General features: G+C 46.5%; 2 protein-coding genes across 3 annotated transcripts in view; both read right to left on the bottom strand.

The window, feature by feature from the left end:
- Positions 1-6,019: 6,019 nt before the first annotated feature.
- The window catches only part of LOC119372200 (uncharacterized), a 25,977-nt gene continuing 5,014 nt past the window's right edge, over positions 6,020-26,982 (bottom strand). The window contains exons 2-4 of one of the 2 annotated variants that reach the window (XM_049420230.1): positions 21,319-21,479; positions 9,508-9,862; positions 6,020-7,049 (exon numbers count right to left, since the gene is read on the bottom strand). In XM_049420230.1, coding sequence (XP_049276187.1) covers positions 6,717-7,049; positions 9,508-9,846 — 672 coding nt within the window. In that variant the 5' untranslated portion in view covers positions 9,847-9,862; positions 21,319-21,479 and the 3' untranslated portion in view covers positions 6,020-6,716. Of the gene's footprint in view, positions 7,050-9,507; positions 9,863-11,433; positions 12,283-21,318; positions 21,480-26,982 lie in introns of those variants that run through there. The other variant, XM_049420231.1, reaches the window with a different exon arrangement.
- Positions 22,444-26,982, bottom strand: part of LOC119406566 (uncharacterized) — a 24,508-nt gene continuing 19,969 nt past the window's right edge. The window contains exon 5 of the mRNA XM_049420139.1: positions 22,444-22,542. Coding sequence (XP_049276096.1) covers positions 22,444-22,542 — 99 coding nt within the window. The remainder of the gene's footprint in view (positions 22,543-26,982) is intronic.

Below are 26,982 nucleotides of genomic sequence, written 5' to 3'. Positions count from 1 at the left end.
CCGACTTTACGCCGCACAAAATGCGAGCGCGTAGTCGACGTGCCCGACAAACCCAGGTGACGCACACGACTGCTTGATTTGCACAAGGACGCTAATCCGCCTCGTAACGATTGCCTCAAAGTCAAACAATGCGGCACAGGCAACTACTCACTTACCGATTCGCACAACATCGATTCACACAGTGCGTCAGATCTCCAGGAATTTAGTTATTATTTGGTATCACATGCCTTGTAAATAAGTTAGGGTGTAGGGGGTTTGCCTCTTGTTTATTCCTGCCCATTTTCTCTCTGCTAAATTGCAACATGAAGTAATCCCAAACGAAAACCGTAAGCTTCTTTCTGCCGTTATATCACTGCCTTACTGAGCGGTTAGTCATTACCGCACTCGTGAGTGTGCGGCTAACGTTCTGTGTGTGTGTTTCTTCTCGCAGTTTCCAATACGTTTTGGAGTTTTGCGTAAAGAAAGTCAATCGTGAGGCCTACCTTCGTTGCAGTGCGATGAATGGCCGTATTTTAAGGTCACCGTATTGAATGTCTGGTGGTTGCTTCACACGGCATCGATTTGGGGCCACATGAGGTCGACTGTTGCGCGCCGCATATTGCTTGCTATGGCAAGAAGTTAGAACTGATCAGAATGCAGGATGGCTGAACGCGTCTCTGACGTCAGCGCCAATTTCGTCATCAGCAAGGCAAGCTTTCGTAGCCGCGACACCTGGGCGTGTAGCGGATATTCATGCTTACAATGTTACCCGCCGCGCGCATGATGAGGCGCACGCCGCAACGTAACGATGCATTTTTAGTAGTGCATGAAGCTTCCCGTAGTTGCCTGGGTGATCTGAGTACTGAGGTAAGAACAAACGGCGGAATGCACCAACACTGCGACGCCGCCATAACTCTCGCCGCTTAGTATGAGTGACGACCAGTTTTAGATGCGAAGCATGTTATGAGCGAACTTGATACGGTGGCGTCCGCGCTCCACTGCGCATGCGCCTAGTCTCTCTCTCCCACTCTCCTCCTTTACGCAGGGTTCGGTCGCATTCTCTCGTCTCCTCCCCCGCGCCGCAGCCGCTGCAGCCGTACACACTCCTCCTTTACGCAGGCGTTTCTGCAGGAGTCGCCTTCTCTCCTCCCCTCCCCTCGCGCTGCCGCCTGTAAACCCACACTCTCCTCTCCCTCCCCGATTTCATATAAGCGCGTGCGCTGGGTCGGCTTCCGTCATTCTCGCTTCGCTCCCGTTCAGATGAGCTGTAACGTCAACGTCAGCGTTATTCTCGCTTCGTTCCCGTTCAGATTAGTTGTAACATCAACGTCGGCGTCATTCTCGCTTCGCTCCCGTTCATATGAGTTGTAATGTCAACGTCGGCGCCAGTTGCAGCGACACTCCAACCTCTGCCGAGATCGATATCGTCGTGGAGCAGCAGCAGCGCAGGGCTCGCTACGTAATGATAACACAAACACTAAATACAAACCGCACACACTAACGGAAATGCCGAGTGAACGTAAACAGGAACTTCGTGTGCACCCCCAATGCTGCTTCGGTTCCTTCGGTTCCTTTCAGTGGGAGATAGTATAATTTTTTTTTTAACCAGGTGTGTCTTGAAGCGCGTCGGCAAGACCACCTTCGGAAGTGTTTTACAGCGGCAGTGGTTATTTACAAAAGCGTGTGGATGTATTCTAATGAGATCTTTTGAATCCTCACAGTCTTGAACAGGCAGGAATCCGTAGAAGCCTCAACTGTGAAAAGTGTGGCGATAGCTGCGCCTTGCAAATGGGGAAGGCCGGTCGATTGGCGGTTTTCGCAAGAGCGAGCGAAACTTTCTTAAACATGCGCAGTTTCACCTTCTGGTCTACTTTTCGCTATAAAAAACGTGCTGCAAAAGTTGTTTGTTGCTGTACTGAACTTTCATAGATTTTTGTTCGCCATATTTTACTAATGTCTAAAACATCGTCGCACTGGCCTGCAGCTGAACTTGTGCAAATGTCACTTTGGGCGCCACCAAACTACAGAACTTGGCCATTTAGTGGACGCTGACGTTGTACAACCAGACCCTGCCAAAATCAGCGCAGTCAAGAACTTTCCGGTACCACGACCTGCAGAGGATATTCGCCGCTTTCTCGAACTGTCTTCTCACTTCCGACGCTTCGTGAGAAACTTTCAGACATAGCGAGACCTCTTACGCAGCTCCTCAAGCAAGACGTCCCGTTTCCATGGGGCTAAGAAGAGGCGTCTGCGTTGTTGAATGTCATCGCGCTCCTTACTACTCCTCCGATTATAACCCCCTTTGACCCTGCTGCCCCTACTGAGATCCGTACGGATGCAAGTGGCCATGGCATCGGCGCAGTGCTAGCTCAACGACAACGTGGCCATGACTGCGTTATCGCATACGCTAGCCGCCTTCTATCAGCCCCTGACCGCAATTATTCTGTCAGACAGCGCGAGTACCTGGCTCTCGCTTGAGTGGTTGCAAAATTCCAGCCATACCTATACGGACGCCCATTTTCGGTTGTTACCGACCACCACGCACTCTGCTGGGTCTCTTAAAATCCCTCAGAGTGGCTTGGTCGCTGGGCTTTGCGCCTGCAAGAATTTTCCCACTCGGTCATGTGTCAATCTGGCCGGCTGCACCAAGATGCCGATTGCCTCTCCCGGTACCATGTCGACGATCATGATGACACCGACGCGAACACGGTGTACTCCATCTTTTAGATGTTTAGATGCGAAGTATCTTATGGCGGAGTTCAATCCGGTGGTGGTGGTGTGCGGCGTGACCTCCCTTACTGCTTCAATAAAACTTCCTCTCGGGCTAGTTGGTGTTGTATCCCAGACGTCATATTTTTTAGCGCAAACAGGAAGAAAAAGAACGAACTGGCTGAGAAGAGAAGAAGACAGTGCACAGGGCAAGCGCTAAACATCAACTGGCTTTATTTAGAAAAAAACCACGGAAAAGACAGATCGCCTAAAGCGCATGCGCGCAGTCGTAGCATAGCTAATCAAACATCGACCTGAATAATCTGAACTCGTTACCGTACAAATGTTTAGACGTATCACTAATACACTCTGTGCCCCTGCTCTTAATATGGAAAGCTTCCAGCAACTCCCTTCCCAAGGTATCACCACCCCTACCCAGAATCTTGATCACGCTTAGCCGCGGTGCACACGTGCAGGCTGCGCAATGAACCGGTAAATGCGCATTACTACCATTTTTCAACGACAACTCATGTTCCCGCGCACGATCGTTGATGCACCTCCCGGTCTGACCTATGTAGGTCTTCCCACATGATAGTGGTATGGCATACACCGCGCCTACTGCGCACCTCACGTACGGCCTGGCATGGTTCTTTTTGCATCCATGCTTGTCTTTTTCATCGCATACGCGTGCCCACAGGACACCCAGTTTCCGAGGGGCGCAGAACACGACAGAAACGCCGTGCTTGCTGGCGACCTTTTTAAGATTGTGGAACATCCTGTGGATATACGGTACCACTTCAGGTCCCTGCCTCACTCGTGCGTCACTGGCAATTTTCGGTTTCATGCATCTCATCTTCTTCAGGATGTTTTGGGAAACTGCACCAACGACCGCGCACGGATAACCAGCTGCGCGTAGCCTTGCTAATTGAACTTGAAAGCTGTCCTGCATAGTGTGCGTACACGACTTCACCAGAGCAGACGCGAGGCAAAGCTTCGCAATACCCCTTTTCAGCAGCTTACAGTGCGCCGAATCATAAGGCAACAAATCTTTTTGCGCACGTTTTAGGCACGATTTGTTGCCTTATGATTCGGCGCACTCCAAGTTAGTGAAAAGGGGTATTGCGAAGCTTTGCCTCGAGTCTGCTCTGGTGAAGTCGTGTACGCACACTATGCAGGACAGCTTTCAAGTTCAATTAGCAAGGCTACGCGCAGCTGGTTATCCGTGCGCTTTAGGTGATCTGTCTTTTCAGTGTTTTTTTTTTGTAAATAAAGCCAGTTGATGTTTAGCGCTTGCCCTGTGCACTGTCTTCTTCTCTTCTCAGCCAGTTCGTTCTTTTTCTTCCTGTTTGCGCTCAAAAAATATGACGTCTGGGACCCTTACTGCGCATGCGCATACCCTCTCCACTTTCCCTCATCCCTCCCCCTTTCCACTCTTCCTCTGAAACGCGGGCTAGACATGCCGAAATTCTCTCATGCGCAACGCCGCGATGAGCACCAGCGCGTGCGCGTCCCCTCCGTCTCTCTCTCCTCTCCTACGCTGCCCCCCCCCCCATTATTACGAAGTAGAGGGCGTGTGTTCTGCCATAAATAGTCTGTACGAAGACAGGCCTAGAGATATCAATAATAAATTTTCCAAGCGTGCCGATCACTGGGTGCTTCAGTGCAAAAGAAATGTAGTTTATAAGATTCCGTTCAAGTGTGGCCGGTGTTATGTTGGCCAGACTGGCCGATGCTTGAATGTTAGATTAAACGAGCATTTGGCCAATTTGAAGGGAAGGCCGGAGACACATTTAGCAATGCATTGTGCGCGTTGTTCTTCGGGTACCTGTAGTCCTTTGTGTAACCTAACTGATGTTTTACATGCTCGTACTAATGAAACAAGAGAGATTGTAGAAGCTTGGCATATCTCTAGCCTTCAAGGCATGTGTGTCAGTCATCCATCCGTAGCGCTGAATGACAACGAAATTGACTTGCTAAACAAGATGTGATAGCGCAACGTGTCTGTTAAAGGTTTTTTGGTTTTTTATGCAAAGGAATGCACTACGCTGTTCTGCTGATTCGCAGGGATCATGAGGTGCTTGTAGCGAGAGTATATTGTGTTTTCTTATTGAATAAAGGTCAGCTGATAGTCTGCGCTGGTCCTTGTGACCTTTGCGGTTGTGTCTTCGTGTTGCGTGCGCAAAAAGTATTATGCAGCTAAACCAACTAGCCAGTGTTTCCGTTTTATTGAGCTACATAAGGCTGGTGCACCTACAGTGGCCGCATCTCTGTACGCTCGCCGACGAGCGGTATTTCTCATACTACGCTGAAATCTGCTAGTTGTAGAAGCTTCGCTGAAGATGCTTCACTTTAGACTAAATGCAACTTCTACGGTAATATTGGTAACGCAGGAACCTAAGCTCGGATCCACTATGGATCACTTGATCTAGGGCATCAAAACCTGACCGAGATCCATAGGTCGGAATACACACTCATTAGTTGACTCACTCAGACTCAGATCGAGCCGTGAGTCTGAGTGAGTCCGGGTGAGTAATATTTTGGTGAGCTCGAGTCCGAGTGAGTCTGGTTGTGAAAAAGTTGAGCGAGTCTGAGTCCGAGTGTGTCCGGTTGAGGGAAACATTGGTGAGTCCGAGTTCGATTGAGCTCTAAGGCCAAAATATATTTCTTGAGTCAGTCACAGTGAGCTCCACAGCCTTATGTCGGCTCACGTTTATACTCCCGTCGACTCGCACATACTTCCAAGAACTAGAGTTCATACGCCAGATCAATATTTATTGATCAGAGGCGTGAACTACAGAGGGGGGCAGGGGAGGTACCATACCTGCCCGCGAAAATGTCTCACAGGAATTTCTTGATAAAAATATTTCATGTGAATTATCCCTTTCAATAAATATATCCTTACTGGATTGCAACCACTGATAACCCATATTTGACGGTACGCGACCAAAAGGCGCCAAGTAGAGCACCAGTTATGCGAGATTGGTGTGAAAGAGCATTGACACCATGGTCGACAACGCCAATTATACGCTAAGACACTCTTGAGTCGACTCACTCAGACTCCTTCAGACTCAGACACAGCCGTGAGTCTGAGTGAGTCCAAGAGAGTAATAATTTGGAGAGTGAGTCCGAGTGAGTCCGGCTGAGAAAAACTTCAGTGAATCTGAGTCCGAGTGATTCCAGCTGAAGAAAATTTTTGTGAGTGAGTCCGAGTGAGCTGTAAGGGCAAAATATATTTCATGAGTGAGTCTGAGCGAGCTCCATTTTTGCTGACTTAGACCGACATCTAAATATAATGAAACAAGCCAAACACAAACACACAGCGCTTCTCGCATGCTGACTTTACTTTCATACACACCAACAGCGGCATTACTTGCAGTACTTAGTAGCACACAAACGCTTGCGTTCAGATAGGATGACACTTTGCGACAATGTGCTTTTTAACAAAGCAAAAGCAAAACAGTTCAGAAATACTTTGAAAGCTTCGAGGTATTCCTACAACTCCAATCAGTTTCACAAAATTCGCCACATCGTATTGCGAGGCAGCTTAGCATTTTCTCAACAAAAACCGTTATGAAAAGCATGTGTGCTTGTGTTCCGTCCACGTGCTGTGGTGTAGAAATTGAAGCTGCGCCATTTTTCCTATGTTACGTGGCAAAGATATGATATACGGTGGTGCTAAAAAAGAAATTAATAAAAATGAAATGTACCACCGTAAAGAATGCGTCACGTTCGGAAGTCCAGCCGGTTGATATGATGTGCATAAATATGCAATTGTGGTATGGCGAAAAAGGCTGATAAAATGCGAGAGCATCGGTCAATAATATGTAGTTTCTTAATTGGTCCATTAAAACACATCGCTTGATGTAACTGTCACCAATTAAAAAGTGCTCAGGGTATGACGGTTTCTGATGTGGCAGTTTCTTTAGAACCTGATTCGATAATGTTTTTACATTGCGCGCGCGCTGACGTACGGTAAAGTCATTCTCATTTGATGGAGGATTGAGGCACGAAACGGAAAGTGTGGACCCTCAGATGTCCACCACGTCGGTCAAGCTGAGGTAGGAGCAGATGCGCGCCTGCATTACTCGGCCGATTTTGTCGAGCAAGGTCATTTTCTTCTCCTCCTTGCGAGTCATCTGGCACACAAGTTTGGCTTTGACGACGCCCGCGAGGACGAAGTAGTTCAAAGCGAGCCTTTCGCGCGCCTCGGCGACCTTCTGGAGCGCTGACTCGAGGGAAATTCCACCATGCGAGTGCATCCTTATTGACACCGACCGACAATGCTGCAGGGTCTCGAAAGCCAGGGCGTCAGTCTTGTCCATGGAGCCATTGACGAACCGGATGGCTTGGTTGATGAGCGCCTGCATTTTAAAGCGTGCAGTTGATGGCGAGAGCTTTCCGACACCACACGATGCCATCGCGTAGCTGTTTCAATATCGCAGAGCACTTTTTCTCCTCGAACGGAAAATATAACCAAGCAGATTCTACAGCAGGGAGAAGTGGTACGCGCAAAATTTAAAACAAGAACACAGTAAAAAAAGCACGGACTTTTAACGCAGATGCTACGGAATGGAAAGGAGTTCAATGGCTTGTAGGCGAGGCAGCCCCTTTACATGGCAGCGACATCTTATAGACACTCTTTACATGTATGAATCTCCGAAGTCAAGAAGGGAGTCGACAGGTGGATACACGGAGAAGTTGAGCGAAAAGGAGAAAATGCCTCAGACAGGCTGGCCGACGTTTCGATAGGGGACCTATCTTTGTCGAAGGCGCCTTGTCATCCCTGGCGTGTTAGTTTTAAGGGGTTAGTGATTACGTCATGTTCAGCGGTGGCGCGTCTGTTGCTGTTGGTAATTGCTGGCTGGAAAGAGAAAGTTTTTCTTTTTCCAGGCAGCAATTACCAACAGCAACAGACGCGCCACCGCTGGACATGAAGTCACCACTAACCCCTTAAACTAACACGCCAGGGATGACAAGGCGCCTTTGGCAAAGATAGGTCGCCTATCGAAACGTCGGCCAGCCTGTCTGAGGCAGTTTCTCCTGTTCGCTCAACTTTTACATATATGACTCATTTTGCGCACACTATCAAATCGTAGAATTCTTTAGGCAATATAAATGAGAACCAACAAGCATTTGATCCCAGAAAAGTATAAGCGACGTTATTTGTAGTAATTATGCTGTAAATGTGAAGTAGGTAATATGGACGAAAAGGCAACTTGCCGCCGGCAGGGATCCAATCCTCCCGGCAGGGATCCAATCCTCCCTTTTGGTCCCTGCTGGAGGCGAGGTGCCTTTTTTGTTCACTTTACTTTCGTCACATTTATGTCATTATTACTGCAAACACTATCCCCTGTAAGTTCCTTTGCTTAAGTGTCTATTAGCTGTCATTACTCTTGTGTCCAACAAAGAAATCTAGCCCCTAGAATTTTCTTTCCCTCGTCCCTCGGGGAATATAAGGAATTCAGTATAAAAGGGAAACACAGAGGGATCAATACAGCGCCACCTAGACAAATACAACATAAATCAGAGGTACTAACCTCAGTTTGTCTTATTTTATGTGATTAAGAAACATCTACAGATTCCTTAGCAAAATTGAGCAATACTGGAAGGCTTAGCATAGAGCAGAACGCATTCGCCAAGTACTCGGGGAACGGGTATTGCACGCAAACATTTTTTTTTTCAGTTGGGATATTTTCTTGTAATATCGGTTGTTCTGTCTTCAGCCATGTAGTCATTGTTCTAAAGCATACTTATTATGATTCCTCGCTTTGGTAGCTGAAGCACTTTGAAAATTTTCAGTCCATGCAGGTCATATAAATGATACAATGTCCTTCTGCAAGACAAGCCTTCTAGCAGTTAATTGATCATCTTTAAATTAAAAGAACGAATGATATACCTGGATATCGAAGAAGCGTAGTACCCTCGTCTTGCGTCCCTCTTTTTCTTTTTTACTAATCTTTTAGGTTAGCGTTGTTACGTATGAGGCGTTCTTTCTGTTTCCCCAGTTGTCGACCTTGAAGGTGAATGAGGCACTCATACTATTTAGTCTTTGTTAGAAGCTCGCCATTTTATAACACTAGCAAGCCATCCTAGCCACGACAGGACCCTTGGTAAGCAACAGACGATGTAGAAACAATTCGCAAATGGCTCAGCCGCCGTTCAGTGCACGGAGAAGCTCGTTGTGACAGTGTATTTTGGCGTAAACAGCTCGAACCCAGTTAAGGTTTCACCAGTGCAAACGAACTACACTTTTTGTGAGTACTCAAGACACTGTTTATTGACTTAGCTTTAGGATATGGGACATACACGTGCAGAGTACCAAGGAAGTTTGAGAAGTTAAGAGGCACGAAGTGTGCACTGGAACAAAACATGGTAGGCGTAACACTACAATATAAGAAGAAAGAGTGGATCAGAGAAGCAACCGACGTAGCCAATTTCTTAGTTAAACGAATTAACTACTAAATTAATAAATACATAAATTAATTGTTAACAATTAATGCACATCATGATACAAGAGGAACACCACGGTATAGATGCGACGTTCCTGTGTGTTGTCCTTCACCACTATGCTCCTCCTGGACTCATCCAGAGCGTCAGGGAAGTAGTGGCGCCACTGCCAATAACGCGACATTCCGTTAACCTTACCAATCTGACCGCGAGCCTGACCGTGATTGATACCTATAGTCAGGGTGTCAATCACGGTCGTACACAACTCTGCGAGTTCGAAGCTTCTCCCACCCATGCGGAATTAGTTGCGCTGGCCAAAGCAGTGATCTTCGCATTTTAAAATCTATTTAAGACAGAAAACTCACTGCTCACCGAGTTTCGCCTGATAGCCTCCTTGATGGCAGGGTCGTTGGAGAGATCAGAATTGCCTAAGTTTATGTTTATGTGCGCAATGAAGCGGTTTCGACGAAGCGCCTCCTTGAGTTCCCGGCAGATATTGCGGAACTGAACCATGCGGTCGACGCAGGGCTCACTGTGGTTAAGATCGAGGATGAGAGAATTGAACGTTCGGTTGCGTTCGACCAATCGCCCCAGCGCCTTGGCATTTCTTTCGCCGAAAGTGATGGCATTGAAGACCATTATAAAGATGGTCCGGTTGCTTTCGAGGGCCCGAAACACGTTGAACACGTCAGCGTCGGGAAAGAAAGCCATGCTCAGCACCAAGTGCCTGCGTAAGAAAAAAAATAATGCGGCTATTGTCATTAAGAGAAACCGTCGTAATGTGTGAAGCTTTCTATATGAAGCTAGGCAGACGTACAGTGATACACACCTATACTACATTGTTATAAGGGCGCATGGCCAACAATTAGCTGCACCGCCAGTGATATACGAATGAACAGAGTAGGCTACACACAGCGGGCTTTAGATAAACTCGCACACTTGTCTATGAATGGTTATGATAATACCTTCTGGCGAATCATTTATGCCCCACTTTTGATCATTAGCTGTTTTTGATGGGTATTTCCCTAAACGGTTTGTTGTCCTAACGAGAACGGAAATCTGGGAGAGTTTGTTCTTCCAGGATTCTTCCAGGATTAGGTTCTGGGAAATGTTCATTGCATACTAATCACATTGCCATCCTCGGAAATACGGTTTTTGCTTGCAGAATTTTACCAATTTAGCGGTGAACAGAGTGTTCCGCTGAAGTTCTATGTATTTCTTTTAGTGCTGTTAATAAAGCTCCGTAAACAAAACGGGCCAATTCACTCTCCCGTTTTATAATGGTAGTTGCGCGTGCATTGTGTAGCATAAGCACGCATACGATGTGTTTTTCCATTGGTTGCATTGACCTGCTCGACCATTCCGGTGCCCTCACGCGTACGTTAGTGCTAGTGGAAACAGCTTCACATGCAACGACTGATTGTTAAAAGCATGGCTGTGACATCCACCACACACCAATTTCGTAGGCTCAAACGATGACAGTTTCTATCGGGCTGTTGCGCAAGGTCTTCACGAGCTTTAAAGCACTTATGTCTCAAACAACAAAGCAACATGATGTTTGAATGTTCATATTTGATAATATAATTAGTAGCAACCGGTAACATCAAGGCACCTAAGATATCAGAATGGGTCGCGAAACAAACAAGAGTGGTGGATATTCCAGTTGACTTTGAGCGAAAGGAATGAACCTCGGCCGGCCGCTTTACGCGCTGGACAGAGAACAGGTGGTCAGAACCCGTGGCGTAGCCAGGGGGTGGCACACCGTGCCCGTGTCCAACCCTCCAGTATTTATTTTTTTGCCGCGGCATTGAGAGCCCTAAATAACACTCGGCCACATCTACCTGCCCGGCCCCCGGTTCAGATCAAGGAGGTGCCGTCCCTGATCTGACATCAAAGAGGTGCATCATGTGAAATGAAGCAAATAATACCATAGCCGCGGTTTTGCTACGACACGCATGAATACTCTTCTTAGGTATACGGTCGTCCATGGGTTGCGTACGTTTGGGTCGTTACAACGTTTATTCTCATAAGAATATTGTTGTCCTGGAATATTTATTAAGGTTATCTGTACTCTTCGCCTAACCGTTTGAATCAAGCGGAATTCAGTAAGGAAAGTACACAAAGAATTGACGATGCTCTATGCCCTGATTTAGTATCGATTGGTTGTGCATCACCCGCTTCATGAAGAGTGGTTACCTGCATCATTAACAAAGTTTATTTTCTTTTAAAACGTGCTTTACTTGAGCAGCGCAGGCGTCTTAATTTCCTCGATATTCTGAATGAAATATTGTCTGTTCGTTTCATTGAGTTTTCCATAGCATCGAGCGTCAGAGTTCCGCCAACTTCCTTAATCAGCCTGAAACTTCAATTTCTCCTTAGGCAAATGAAAAACACGTAAAAACGTGCCACGGTTACCCACTTTGCATTCCACACCTATAAGAAATTACGTTGACCCTGCAATGTTCACCGTTTCATACTCCATACAAAAACGGTTCCTCCCAAAACACAAAATAAATCACGTAAAATTTGAAGGAAATCCTATCCTTGCATTTTCGATGAGCCGGAATTATACTCTAGCGACAATATTTACACATTTATTCATTGCTATGCCTACTCTGGTGTAGGGAAAATTATATTGCAGTGCTTTGACTCCATAAGTCTACCCTCTATATCCGGAACGAACGGTGAGCACGTTGTTCGACTTATGTTTTTTTGGGGTGGTATAACTGTCTGTAGGCCTTGCAAGATAGAGTACGCGTGCACTGCGGTGCACGGCGCGTAAAAAATAAGCGGTACTTGCTGAAGAGACTTGGTGCTTGCGAGAGTGTCGGCCAGTCTCTGAATCACGGCTTTCTTCACATTCGCACTACATTGAATTGTGGCCATGTCGAGGTTGCAACTGCTGGCAATGGTGTCCAATGCTCCTGCCGCGTCCTCTGCTTCGTAGTCGTCCAGTATCATGGAAACTGAGGGCGTACTAGCCATGAGGGCGCTCTTCGGAAAGTCCGACGCTCGGGGATAGACCCAGTGAAGCAAAAGGCGGGAAAAGGCGTTGATCCGACTGACCATGTCGAACAGCGACGAAACATCTTCCTGCGAGTGCTTGGTCGTCATGTTGAGCACCAGCGCCTTCAGCGTCTTGTTAGCCTGAAAAAAGGGTTCATGCTAAGAAACTCGCAGTATACCACGCAACTTGGCAGCCTGAACAGGGAACCAGTTTAAGCTCTTAAGGGTGATTTACTGGGTTCATAACTTACTTTACGCTCTTAAGGGGGAATTACTGGGTCCATAACTAACTTCGTTAAACCATAGGAAAAAAGCATCTTCACAAATGAAACACCGGTGTAATTCGTGTAATAGGTATAATAGGTATAATACGGGTTGGCAATCGTTTAAAAACCCTCGTAACTAAAACTAAAAAATAATCGGTACCAGTCAGGTAACATCATATTATGCCAACATAGGAGGCGCACATAAGCGCCCACCCGACATAGCATTATGAAACACCAAATTGACAGAGCCCTCACGCTATTCAGCCATGCACCGAGCATTTGGTATAAACAAAACAGACATGCCATGTTGAGCAGTCATTGAGTGCCGGTGGGGATATTCCTGTCCTGCATAATTAAATAATAATAATAATAATAATAGCTTGGGTATATCATCCCAAAACAGCGATTTGATTATGAGAGACGCCGTATTGGAGGGCTCCGGAAATTTCGACCACCTGGTGTTCTTTAACGTGCACCTAAATCTAGGTACATGGGCCTCAAACATTTTCTCCTCCATCGAAAATGCAGCTGCCGCGGGCAGGATTCGATCCCGTTACCTTTGGGTCAGCAGTCGAGTGCCCATAATTAAAGAATAAGCATTCACAGAACACAGCTATAGTTGTTGTGTGCCTGTAGATAGCCCTACAACAGACAGATCGCTAGGGTTTAACCGTAGCGCTTGTCCGGTCTTCATCTTGCTTCGTGTTCGTTTATTTCACTGCGATTTCTGAAGTACGATGCTAACGCGTCAAATATTTCACGCTTTTTCATTAGGCGAGTTCCAATTATCGGCTGGCACCCCGTCGTACGGGCTACGGGTGTTTCGATAGCCGATAAGCCCTCAGCTCCTAAATGATGTTTTAATTAAAACGTTAACCCTCACGCGAAACAAAAGGAAGCAAAACAATCTTATACTGTTATCTTCAAAATGTCTGGTTAATCAAATAAGTGTTTTGCTTGCTTGAAGTAGCTTTGGGGTGTCAAGCGGCTTACACTGCAAATACTCTGATCGTTTACGAAATCATAAGTATTGCTAACTTTACAACGTGTCCTTTGTTTGCAGGTTCTTCTAGACTGTCGTTGTGCGAAGTACCCAGTAGCAACCAATACACGTCGGCGTGCATTAGGGAAGTCACGATTTGATTCTGAAGCACGCCGTCCTGGAGGGCCCCGTAGAATTGAGACCATATGGGACATCTTGAGGGCACAGGGTAAGCCTTAAAGATCCCATGCCTTTTTGGCCATCTTGATGTACCGTTTTCTCAGTGACTAAAATGGATATCCACGCAATGCATGCACAATTTTCTTCCAAATTTGCAGCTATTTTAACTCAATTAGATTTATTTAAAGCTGACAAATATTAGAATTTTCGTGAATATTTTGCCACTAGGACTTCAATTTTTCAGTTGATTTGCATCTTTGAAAATTTCTAACACAAAACCTGTAAATTCCAAAACTTCAATTCTGGTACATTAGTTCTAGGCTTTCATGCAGAATACAAGAAAAAATAATGAACTGGTTATCTTGGAATACATAGAAAATAATGGTACCTATAAAAAAACATAGTTTTGAAATAATAGAGTTTAAACTTAGAAAACAGCTGAAAAGCGATCATACTTTGTCACAAACACCGTTCAACTACATTTGTTACCAGCTACAAACTTGGTAGTCATGGCCAAAGTCAATTTTTCACTTTGGAGCCTCTCGTCTTACTTGCCTTGCTTCTTTTGTGAGCTGTCGTGCAGCTATATACACAATGTATTGTCGATTGTAGTCAACTTTTTTCAGCAAGTCAACTGTATTTTGGCCAGGCATCAATTCTAGTTATTTAAACGGGTCCTGCAACACTTTTTCAGCATGGTTAGAAAACGCTGCCGATCGGTTGTTGAGGCTCCCGAGAACACGCGAGCCAAACATTACAGCGCAGCACGCGCCCTGGGATTTACTAAAAATTCTCAAAACCGCTTCCTCTTCTCTCGACAAAATTTATGCTTACGGCGTCCCTGACAAGTTCCACGCCATTGACTGATTTGAACATGGCGCACTCGGTAGTTACTGCGGCCGCCGCGGGAGGCCGTGACTTGACCGCCCGCGGGCGCGCGCACTAAAAGTACGCCGCGAGTTCGAAGAAAAAAAGGGGAAATGTGCTCAAGGTGACTAGGCGCGCGTGACATACCTGGAGGGATTCTAAAAAGTTTGCGCTGGTCGACTCGTGAGGAAATGAGCTGCTTTAAAGAAGCCATTCCATGACTATATGGAAAAGTGTCGCAGGGCCCCTTTAAGAATTTCGGCTGGTGTGATACTGCCGTCATTGAACTAAAGAACAACATCCAATGTCGCAATTCTCAAGACTCCGAAGCCTAGACAAAGGGCAAAGGCTCTGTGACTGAATTCCCATTATCTCAACACTTGCACCGCAGAGTTTGCATGCGATATTACGTCTAATGACATCACAAGTAATATTCATGTCCATTAGAGCATACCCGTTGCTACCCTGCACGCGATTCGCCTCGAAGGACGCTGACAAGACTGATAAGTTCAACAATGAAGAGCTTACTGGTTGAGTGTTGAGTACCTCAGTACGTCACGAGCATTTATACGAATTTACAAGTGCACTGTATTGGTTGCCACGAAATTTACACTTGCTGAAGACCTTCTTTACCATCGGCGTCTCAACTTTACGAGAGGCACAACAGACACAAGGTGTAATGAAGCTAGGAGCTGAAAGTGTTCGAACAGAAGCACTCCGAAGAACAAGTGCGAATAAAAAGGCGCACAGAGTCTTCAGACTGCCTTAGAAGTTGCCCGACAATGTTCTACACACAGCTGTTTCCATACAAGCATTTTAGGTTTCATACACGAAGTGTTTTATTAGAAAAATAGACCTTAAGCACAGAGCGCATGAGGGCTTGTCCTAGGGTGCATGTTCACTCACTGCTTCCTTTAGGGAAAACTGGTTTTTCAGCCACAAAAACTAGTTTTTAAGGAAAGGATGAATGTGGAAAATATGCACAAGGGGAACCCTTCGCACATTGTAATGAAAAAAAGCGATTTGTTTTTCAAATTTTGCCCTACCCAGTGCCCTTAAGCTGTACTGAATTTAAGCACGCCTGAGTTTATGTATTAACGCGATAGCGTTAGAGAGCTCGTGTCGCAGAAATTCCGGTGTCGGCGTCGGCACCGCTGGTTGTGAGCGAAAAATCGTCCGTGACCGAAAAATCGAGAAAGAAGCAAATAAAAGAAACAACAAAAATCTTCGGTTCTATTGAGGATCGAACCCGGGCCACCGTGTAACTTCCAGCTGCTGCGGAAAAAAACACTACATAAATTCCATGTAGTGGAAGGAGTCTCCTTAACGCATTTTGTTCGGCAGGTGTCACGACGAAAACGAGCCCATTCGGCGATTTCTGGGTGCATAGGCGAGGCCATCAAACTACGTCGAAAAACTACGTCGATGGACAACTATGTCCATCTAGCGGAGAAACATTTCAAGCCAACGCCAATTTTCTAGAGCAAGCGTTGATCAAGGAAACAGCAAAGGCTAGATAATGTGCTGCCATCTGTGAGGCAGTCTGAGAAATATATCTCGACCCTTCATGGCCTCCGAGATGGCGAGCGCGCGGCGTGTATCTTGGAGGCCATGCGACTTTTGCTTTAGATAAAAAACTTGTACCATTCGCGCGCGCGCGCGCGTGTGTGTGTCTGTGTGCGGGTGTGTGTAACAATACACATTAATAAGTATGCACTTTGTGGTTGAAGTGTGCACTAGAGGCCGGATTTCGCTATCGCGTTGCACTCTTCAAGGCGAAGCTTAAGGGTCCCCCATTTTTTTTTTCTTGCGACTGCAGTTTCCAGTAATGGAACGCGGCAAGAAAGTAATGCCGCTAACATTAATGCAGCACCTGAAAACATCCCCTGTAGTGACAGCTACCTGAGACACGGTTTTTTATGGTAACACATCACGAATTTCTCAGAAAGAAAATAAATTCAGTAAGCAAAAAAAATGCCAGGCCTGCGCGGAAAGCGCAGCACAGTCACAGCGAAAGCTCAAAGAGCGGCATTTCTAGAGCCCGTTATAAACTCTCTTGTGGCTACTTCTACAATTACACTAGCAACTTACCCACTACGCCACGAATCATAATTTTTGTGAAGTTGGGAAGCACCCACCACGACATTACTCGTCATTCTGCGGAGAAGCGAGCTACCATCTGTAAGGCGTTATGAGCAGTTTCTTGATGCTACGGCTAATGACGATGAAAAATTGACAGCCTTTTGTAATGCGTTGGAAGCTTTAAAGGACACACTAGTTACGTAATTTGCATTGTGTGACGCCCGGTCGTTATTTCACTCTCCCACCACGCTTTATAACATAGGCTAACGTGATAAAGAGAAAGAGGGAATTAACTTTATTGAGGCTCTGAGGAAATGAATCATGGGAGCCTTTTGGGCTTCCATGACAACCAATAGAAGTGCACGTAAGATGAACCCACTACGCTATAAATCATCACAACTTTTGTGAAGTAGGGAAGCAGCCACTATGCAATTTTTCGTCATTTTGCGGAGAACCATGGTACCTGCGAACACCTCTAAGGCATTATGTGCACTTTGTTGATGTTGTGGCTGATGACAATAAACGATTATGGCAAAGCCCTTTGTAATGGGTTGGAAGAATTCAACAACCCACTCGTTGCGCAGTTCGCATTGTGTGACGCCTGGTTACAGAATTCGCGTTGTGTGACGCTTGGTAATTTTACTCCTCTACCACGCTACATTACATATGTTAATGTGGTTCCTTCTCGACATGAAGCCTGTATAGGGTCTTTTCGCAAAGCGGTTCCAGGCCCCGGCATGGCTCTGAGGTAGAGTACTGGACTCCCACGCAGAGGCCCAGGTTCGAACCTAGTTCTATATTGGGAATTTTTCTTATTTCGTTTTTTTTATTTTATCTAGAGCGATATGGTTACGGACACCGGCGGCGGCGGCGGTGGTGGCGGACAACTACGGCGCCAAAAATGGCCCTTGTTGTGATCTCATAACAGCTTTCGCTGTAAAAACTGGGAAGCTAGGAGTTGACAGCGTGAGGGCGTATCAACCGGCACCTCAAAGCACAAGGATACCAAGCATTGGTAATCATTCAAGATGGACTCATTTTCCAATATGTGGAACAGTAATAGCTGGGCCACTTAGAGTAGCGGCAGTGCTTCACTAATTAGGAGAACTGCCACAGGGTTTTTTTTTTTCACTTATCTCCGATGCGTACGTCGAATCTGGTGTCACCCTGAAAATTTTTGTCAAGTGGTATTGCATTTCAACGAAATGACTACTATTTCAAAACTGCACTACATGTACCAAAGCGACTATATAAACATTTATTTGCAATAAGTTGTTGTGAGGTCGGCTACGTTAGCTGCATACATTCGCTTTACGGACAGTATTTCATTCTGCTTACTCATTGTCTCATCTGGCCACTCTTCACAACGAAACCGAGAAAGAACCAAGGAAGGAAAACCGACAGACTACGACCACCGCAATGGTACACGCTATTAATGTTCCGCCATACTGGCTCCCTCTGTGTATATATACATAGAGGGAGACAGTCTCTTTATAAGGTTTACGTTTGAGACAACTCACAACCACCCGCTTCAAGCCCGAATGAATGAATAAGCGGATAGCAAAACGGCGCGTCGTCTGCAACGGTACCTCCGGTTCGAGGCCTAGCTCTTTGCTGCTTCAAACGTGCCTGTTTAGTGTAATCGGGAAGGAAACGCGTGCACTTCTGCGACGCGCTTGTTACCGGTTGCGCGGCGATCGTGTTCTTGCGTTCCTTTGTGAATCGGTAGGAAATATTTCGCAATTCGCAGGACGAAGCGGGTAGTTAAAACAGACGGTCGTTGCGAATGAAACACGAAGAACAGTGAGAGTGGGGTCTCGGGCGCAGCAGCTAGCCTTCGTATACGGTTATGCTTTAAAACCCGCAGTATTATTTTACCGAATAAGCTTGACTTTGTATTTTCTGAGCACAAACGACGGCTACCTCAGAATCATACACATATGAGTACATATGGGGCCAAAACAGGTTACGTTCCCAAATTGTTTAACAGGTTCTGACAACAGTACAGGTGCTCTGCCATCAAATGCACCGATTTAGTGTTCTTGCATTTCATGTACTGCATTGTCATTGCCTACTTTATGTCAAATTTTTGGAAAATACTGAGCGCGGAAAAGGCCGGCCAATGGAACAAAACGGCCTATCAGTTACTGGCATCGACTAGTGCGTAAAACGATCGACATCGCTTTTAAAACGACTTGTGACGTAATAGATATGGCGTCTGTGCTATTTCAGAGACTTAAAAACGTGAAGTGCCGAAACCTTAGAGCTGAACTTGACAGAAAAATGTACGTAGAGTGCGCAGAATTTCGCTTGGCTTCAAACGCGAAGTTCGAGGGCACAATAGAACGAGCTGTCAGACAAAGAAAGATTGTCTTAAAATAAAAACCAATCGCATTTTGAGTAAGACGTATTTTACAACTTCATTCACCATATCGAAAGAGATGGTATATTTGTGGCAAAATTAAAGTAAATAAATCAGTTTTTAACCAGTTCGATACATGAAAAAAGAAGTAAGTCTCACATTGGACTGATATTTCATGACATCAGGAAGTGCAACGAATCTATATAGCCCAAACCATGCGCGAAATCACTCTCCACTGCCGAACAACAAGCATGTGCGAGTTCGGTGCCCCCTGAATGAAGAAATGACCATTCCCACATTTTATATTTGTCCAGTAGTGATTGCATTTTTCATTCAACTAAGCTGCGTGACTTTTCAAGATGTTATGCAGTAACATTTGAGAAGAATATCACTGCGAGTGCTAGGTGGCACACGGAGAAAGCGACGCCATATGTAACTGCCCGTACGGCGGCGGGGACTCTCGAACCGGAAGTCGATGCAGACTGTCGCCGTAGCCCACAATCATTTGCAAAAGTCATGTTTTTGCTATACACCTATTGAAAAGCTTTCTTGTAGCACAAATACACAATAAAATCGATACAGATTTGCTAAAGTAGTCTCTCAGTTCAGGAGATATTTGTCCTGGTACGGGGATAGAACCCGTCACGAATGCCTTTTCGGGTGGGCAGCCCCAATAGGACAAATTTTTCAGAAACTAAGATGCTTTCCATTCTGAAAAATCCATACGGATTTTCACGTGGCTTCGTGCAACAGACGAGTAGTTGTAAAGTATACCCTTCTTAACCCTTCCGCCACCTTGCGGGATTCCACAGAATTAATTTGCAAAGTTTACCTTTCCAAACGTGTTTACTGATCGTGTTGACTGATAGCTTCTTGGCCTCGATTTCTGGAACAAACCTCTGGGCTCACTGACTCACGATTTTCCCTCTGCCACGCTAAAGATAACCTATATGATACTTTGTATGGAGCGATTGCTAACAGAAATAATACGACATTAGAGTACAATCAACCAAGGGACCAGGCAGGATTTCGTACAGGCTTCTCAACAATAGACCATATTCATACTACCAATCAGGTGATAGAGAAATGCGCGGAATACAACAAACCCCTATACATAGCCTTCATAGATTACGAGAAGGCATTTGATTCGGTGGAGTCATCAGCAGTCATGCAGGCACTGCGGAATCAGGGCGTCGACGAAGCCTATATAAACATAATGGAAGAAATCTACAGCAGCAGATCCACAGCCACTATAGTCCTCCATAAAGAAAGCGACAGAATCCCAATAAAGAAGGGCGTGCGGCAGGGAGACACGATCTCTCCAATGCTATTCACCGCGTGTTTACAGGAGGTTTTCAGGGCCCTAGATTGGGAAGAATTAGGGATAAGAGTAAATGGAGAGTATCTCAGTAACCTGCGATCGCTGATGACATTGCATTGATGAGTAACGCCGGAGACGAATTACAGCTCATGATTACTGAAGTGGATACGGAAAGTAGAAGAGTAGGTCTGAAAATTAATATGCATTAAACTAAAGTAATGTGGAACAATCTTGGCAGACAACAGCGCTTTGCGATAGGTGGCGAGACACTGGAAGTTGTAAAGGAGTACGTCTACTTAGGACAGGTAGTAACCGCGGAGCCGAACCATGAGAGTGAAATAACTAGACGAATAAGGATGGGATGGGGCTCATTCGGCAAGCATTATCAAATCATGAATGGTAATCTACCACTATCCCTCAAGAGGAAGGTGTATAACAGCTGCATCTTACCGGTACTTACCTACGGAGCAGAAACCTCGAGACTTACAAAGAGTTCAACTTAAATTGAGGACGACGCAGCGAGCGATGGAAAGGAAAATGATAGGTGTAACCTTAAGAGACAGGAAGTGAGCAGAGTGTGTCAGGGAACAAACGGGGGTTAAGGACATCATAGTTGAAATCAAGAAGAAATGGATATGGGCCGGGCACGTAGCACGTCGGCAGGATAACCGGTGGTCCTTAAGGGTAACTGACTGGATTCCAAGAGATGGTAAACGCGTGAGGGGGAGACAGAAAATTAGGTGGGTAGATGAGATTAAGAAGTTTGCAGGTATAACGCGGCAGCAGAAAGCACAGGACCGGGTTGATTGGCGGAACATGGGAGAGGCCTTTGCCCTGCAGTGGGCGTAGACAGGCTGATGATGATGATGACGATGGAGCGATTTCCTTGAACCTGGTTGTCACCCGGACTGACTGTCATTGTACGTTCTCGACAAAGCTGTATCACAGAACTAAACTGTGTCCGACATGCATTCAAGAGCAAAGGAGTAGCTGCCGCAAAAATAGTGCGCCCTATCATCATGTGACACCTGTATCAGTAAAGAAAATGATCATATGTGGTGTTTTTCATGTATTCCATCGTACGTATCAATGAAAAACATAATCGCGTGTAACTTACCTGTAGGACTTCTACCATGCTCTTAATTGAGTTGACTGAGAAATCGTTATTTTCCACGTTGAGAATACGCAGCCGCCTGTCGTGGAGTAGTCTCTCCGCGGCCCGCGACGCGAACACTTCACCCAGGCCGCACTGAGACAGCTCCAGCTCAACCAGGACACCTACGTCGACACGATGCGAATAACGGTGAGCAACACCTCTTGTACCTCTCAGCGTACACGGTGAAGGCAATCGGTGCATTTCGGTAAATGGTAATCCTCTGTAGTAAGTCTAAACTGGATATCTCACGCCGAAACCCCGAACTCGAATTGCACCTATTGGCCACTGAAACGGAAGATAATTCGAAAAAGCTAGCGCCGTCCAGTTGAAAATGACAACCGAACCGAATTGCCGTTGTTACAAGACTTCTCTGCACTTAATAAAATTCCTGATGTGCAACGGACAGCGCACGCCGGTGCTTAGCAGAATAAATAGGGGATGCAATTATTGGGGCACATTCTAAAACTCCGAAATACTAGCGAGTACGCTGAAATCTACGATGACGCATTTGTATAAAGCTGACGCGTTTCGCCCGTACATTGTATTTCAAGAACCGTGACTGCCGCTAGATTTGAGCTTCTTGCGATACTTGCTTTTGCAGGGGACAAGTTGCCCCAAAGAAAAATTATTTTTCGTTCCAATATTTTGTCTGCCGCACCGTTTACCGTTACTACAGTGTGACAATGTAATCGATTAGGATAATCACAATGAAGTGAACGAACGACGCCAGTGGCGTAGGCAGAAATGTTTTTCAGGGAAGGGGCGCCGGGGAAGCAGATGGTGGTCGAGCGGCGTTTTGTGCTGTGTATGTCATGGTATAAAAATTTTGTGGGGGAGGAGGACACGCGCCGTTGTGCCAGCTCCCTGGCTTCGCCACTACCCGACGCCGACAGAAAAGAATTGACTTGCCTCCAATGAGCGTAGCGTACGCCCGCCTGCAGTTGCGAGAAAGAGGGCCTACAATTCCTAAAGCAGAGTTTTCGGAGTCGGCTCACTTGGCGGAGGTGGTATCACCTCTGCGTAAAAATCGGGAGGCTGACTTGGTATAGCCAGCGCGGAGGGCCAGTAGCTTCGATGTCCGCAGGGTCAATAAAAGAATCCCAGCAGTATAAGCGACTGTAACGACCGGCTGTGAGCCGCCGCCGCCAGCAGGGCAGACGGGCTGTGGCGCCGGGATCCCTTCACCTGCAGCATGGAAGCAAACAGCACGTGATGAGTCTTCCTGCGTGCAAGGGGTAAGGGGGGAGGGGGGGGGGGGCGTTGAGGCACACGAGTGCGGTAAGATATCCTAAAGGAGCCCCGAAACCACCCAGAGGTCAAAGTTCAGTTGTGGTTCTGCAGCTGTGCATGATTTTCGACGAACCACGCAGCCGCGTGTTTCTAGAAAAATCTCTCCTGAGCACTGCTGCAGTATTTGCAACAGAGGTGATCAATGTAGTTTACCTTAAGTTCCTCCAGGGGTCACGTGGTTTTATGACGGCATCTGCGAGAGCCCTGCCCTTCCGCGCGAGCAGGGAAGTTTTTTGTGCACATGCAGATACTTCAGACTCCGGTTGCGAGCCAAATGGTCGAGGAAGCGGCCAGCGTCTTGTGTCAACAGCCTGCATGACCCGCAATTTACAGAGAATTTCAGTACCAGAGACAGGCAGGTACACATACATGCAATATTATTCGATGCCTTACGTAGTCAAACGAGTGCCCCTTGGCGGAGAGCAGGGAAAAGGCGTTCGTTAAAAAAAGAAAAACGTATGGAAACGCAAACGTAATGAGGACGCTGAATGACAGGGGTGCCGTCCGTTGCCTCCATGCCATACTATTCCCACCTCAGATAACCTATTGTAGCGGCCATTTTGCATGCTGAATGGACAAGGCCTTCAGGCAGAAACGAGGAACTAGGAGGGTGGTAGGGGAAGGCCTGCCCCTCCCCCATCTGTCTCATCGTTCTCCCAACCCCTCGGGTGCGCACACTTATGCATATCATGTCTTCGACGTCGGAATGAACAAGCGCTTAGCGAATCGGCCACAATTATGTGTACAGCACGAACTTCTGCTGCTTTTGCTGTGAAACGTCCCTACGGGACGTTGTTATTCTGAATAGCGCCATCATCGCTAACAGATCAACTATCTTCCGTTCGCTTATCGTATGCACTGCGACACAGGAATTGGCGTTTTCTAGCGATAAATTACAGATATCAAAAGAAGGAACAAGCTGCTACCTGAAAAAAAAAAAAGGTGAATATGCCACCATGTTCCAGTATGGGAACGTGATAATGGGCCGGAGTTAAAATATGTAATCCGAGAGTGTCAAGAGTTTCAATCTTGCGCGCCGCGTCTTGTGACTTCTGTTTTGTTGCAATGCTCACGGTTTAGTTACATTTACGAGTTGGGAAGGGTCAGAATTCTCAGAAGTATATTTATAGGCCAATCTTTGCCCCAGGGTTCCACGGTCCATAAGGCCAGCGTCCCAGCGTGTCAGTGCTCCAGCACTCAACGCCATACTGGCCAATAATGACGCATTACACTGGCCCATCACTGCTGAGCTTTTTATAGGGCGTCCGTGATTGCCTTGGGTTCATTTTATTATTAGATTCATTAGGACGCGCTTGAAGGCTAACAAAAAAGCGGGCCCCGGGCCTCCATCACTTACCCCTTCTTTTGTTCATCGCTAGTACAGCACTTTTAAAAAAAAATGGAGTGACCCTCTCTCCTTTAAGGGAGAAACGGCGATGTCCCCAATGTTTGTCTTCAAATGGAGAAACCTTTCCTCCCTTTTCAATGGAGAAACCGTCAAAATCAAGATGGCTGACGCCAAGCCAGTGCAGCGAGCAATAGATTTAGGCCTAGCGAGCGCATCGATTCTCGACTGATAAAGAGTATGCGGCACTGGAAGTCACAAAAAACGGTCCCGCTGAGCTTAATATCGAACGCTATGACAAAATCAAGCAGACAAACCTGTAGTGATGAAAACCTCGCGAAACGGAACGACGGAACTCGTACGTTTCGCTCGGCCAGCGAGACAGCGTTCACTTTAAAAGAGACGGATACTGCAAAGGGGGTCTCACCCGGAGACTGTACGTTAGGCTTGCTGTCTTCATTTGTCGAAGCGTCACACGGTGTACGACGTATCCACGCGTTTGTGCCTCCAAAATGTACACAGGCGTCCACTGTTAAAGGGAACATCGGAGCGTGTGGCGACAGCTCGGCGCCCCCTGCCGGCCAGCGGCTGCACGAGTTTTCGCGCTAGGCGCAGTGCGCGCTGTGAGTCGTGCTCTTTCGTCGTCTGCTTCCGCGCTGCGAATCGTCGCGAAGCGAACCGCTGACCGCGACGAAAGAGCACAAGGCACGGTGCTCACTGCGTCTGCGCGAATCTCGTTGCAGCCGACGGCCGGCGGTGGCGCCGAGCTGCCGCCACACGCTCCGATGTTCCCTTTAACAGTGGACGCCTGTGTACATTGTGTCGCATCAAAACATCCCGGCGCAGCAGAGCATAGTTTCGATAGATAGATGTTCAACTTCATATAAGTAGGTGGAGCTATGAGAGCGCCGCGGCTGCGAAGTAGGTGGTAGCTGGCGCCATCTAGAGGGATTAAACAATACTAAAAAGAAAGTTCTTTCTGACTGAGTGCGGCGTACGTTGATACTGCAACGGCATTCGGGGAGGTAGGCCCATTCATGGATTACTCAAGGACACCGGAAAGTTTATACGCACACGTTCACTAGGCAGACACATAGTACGCACATTCAATTCAATACATACACAAGTCATTCGCATGTATAAAACCTACAACACAAACAATTCACTACAGAAGCATACGTACAGACGTTTACACATACCCCTCTAAGAAGCGCTGGCCCTTATATAGTCACTGAATTACAGTGGACCGTGTGGCACAAAGATGCGTCATTTTCTTCAACTCTTTACGATTTCGTGGCTGAGTCACAATATACGCCGACATTATTAAATAGTAGCTAAGGCTTAGCCAAGCGCACCAGTTAATCTAAAGCCGCATGATAATGAACAATATAATTACAGAGAGTTGATTAAGTTAGTGCGAAAACGACCATATTGAGAACACTTCATACCATTCCGACGACATTTTGAAGTAGCGCCATCTTCCGACAGCGGCCACAGATGAAATTTCTCTCCTGATTTCTTTATTTTCAATAGTTACTGTGTGAGAGCGCAAACATCGGCTACATAGTTCAGATTCCGTCGCCTTCGTCGCGTCGACTTTCGTTGAGTGGTTGGGCGTAACATCTGTTCACATTCTGTTCATAGCGTTGACCACAAGTATGACGATGGGCCATGGATTCTTTCAACTACTAGCCCTTCAATGACAATGCTTCTGATGCGGTACGGCCGTCTCATTTGTGTATACGTACGTTACAACGCGGGTCGTGCGAAGAAACAAGACAAGATGGCCTCGCACCGGACGGTGGGTCTTTCGAGAGCGATGTCAGTGGCTCTTGGCGTCGCGGCAGCTCGATTACTTGAGTAGAGAAACTGGCGCTACAACCGCGCGAAATTACGGAAAAGAACGCTACCCACACTACGTGTTCTGTAATATTTCAGTACGCTGTACCTACAATGCTGCTCTGCTACTGTTACGTCACGGTATTCGCCTGGCGTGTGAAATTGTGGTCATTGTGCGACAACTGTGTAGTTGTCGTTGTGGCGGTGGTTTGTCTTGCGTTAGAATTTGGAATACGCTTTTCACAAAGGTGAGGTGAGAGTGTTAGTGATTACCCACTGTGCACAGCTGTCATTAGAAGCGCATTTTGTGTTGAGTTTCGCACGCCAAAGCAAAATCCTGAGAACGAGAGATTACATACTGCACGCGTGCATAAGTCGGTCCTAATTCTCAGTGATGGGCATGCGTATTCCAAAACGCATGTGATTGAGAATTTTGGCTTAATTGACAGAAGTCATTGACTTATTTTTCAGATATGTGCAATTATGATGCAGGTTAACGTTAAAATGCGGCCACGGCGGCCGCATTTCTATGGCGACGAAAGGCAAAGAACAACCCATGTGCTGATGTTCGGGTGCACGTTAAAGAACCCAGTTGATCGAAATTAATTCCGTAGTCCCACACTACGGCGTGCCTCATAATCATACGGTGGTTTCGACACGTCAAACTCCAGCAATTATATGTTATCGTATTTTCACGCATGCACTGTCCAGTGGTATCACGTTTGCTAAAAGTTGTAAAATTAACCTTCATGCTTCTTATATTGCTTGGTTGTATTGATAAGTGCTATAAGTTCTGTGTAAAACTAAAAAAACGCGTGCTCTAGCCAAGTGTGTTAACGCCGAAAAATGTTGAATTATTGGTGTACAGTCTAAGGTGTTCATAAAACAAGACTGTTTTGTGAAGCGGGACTTACTGTATTTATGACAAGCAGATCGTGCGCAAACGTATACAACCAACACGAGACTCTCACACGGAGTATGCGGCGCATCGCGCACAACGCCGAGCCTATAAAAAAAAAAAAAGACGCCACACACGTTACTCAACACATAGAACAAAAACAATGAACGTCACTCGTGTGTTGCTCGCATCAATCCTAAGTACAAGTAAATGCACGCGACTGGCCGAGATCGGTAGCACTGGATAGTCTGGT

This window comes from Rhipicephalus sanguineus, chromosome 10 (assembly GCF_013339695.2).
Source record: "Rhipicephalus sanguineus isolate Rsan-2018 chromosome 10, BIME_Rsan_1.4, whole genome shotgun sequence".
NCBI classification, from domain to species: Eukaryota; Metazoa; Arthropoda; class Arachnida; order Ixodida; family Ixodidae; genus Rhipicephalus; species Rhipicephalus sanguineus.
This window is presented reverse-complemented; position numbering and strand designations above follow the sequence as displayed.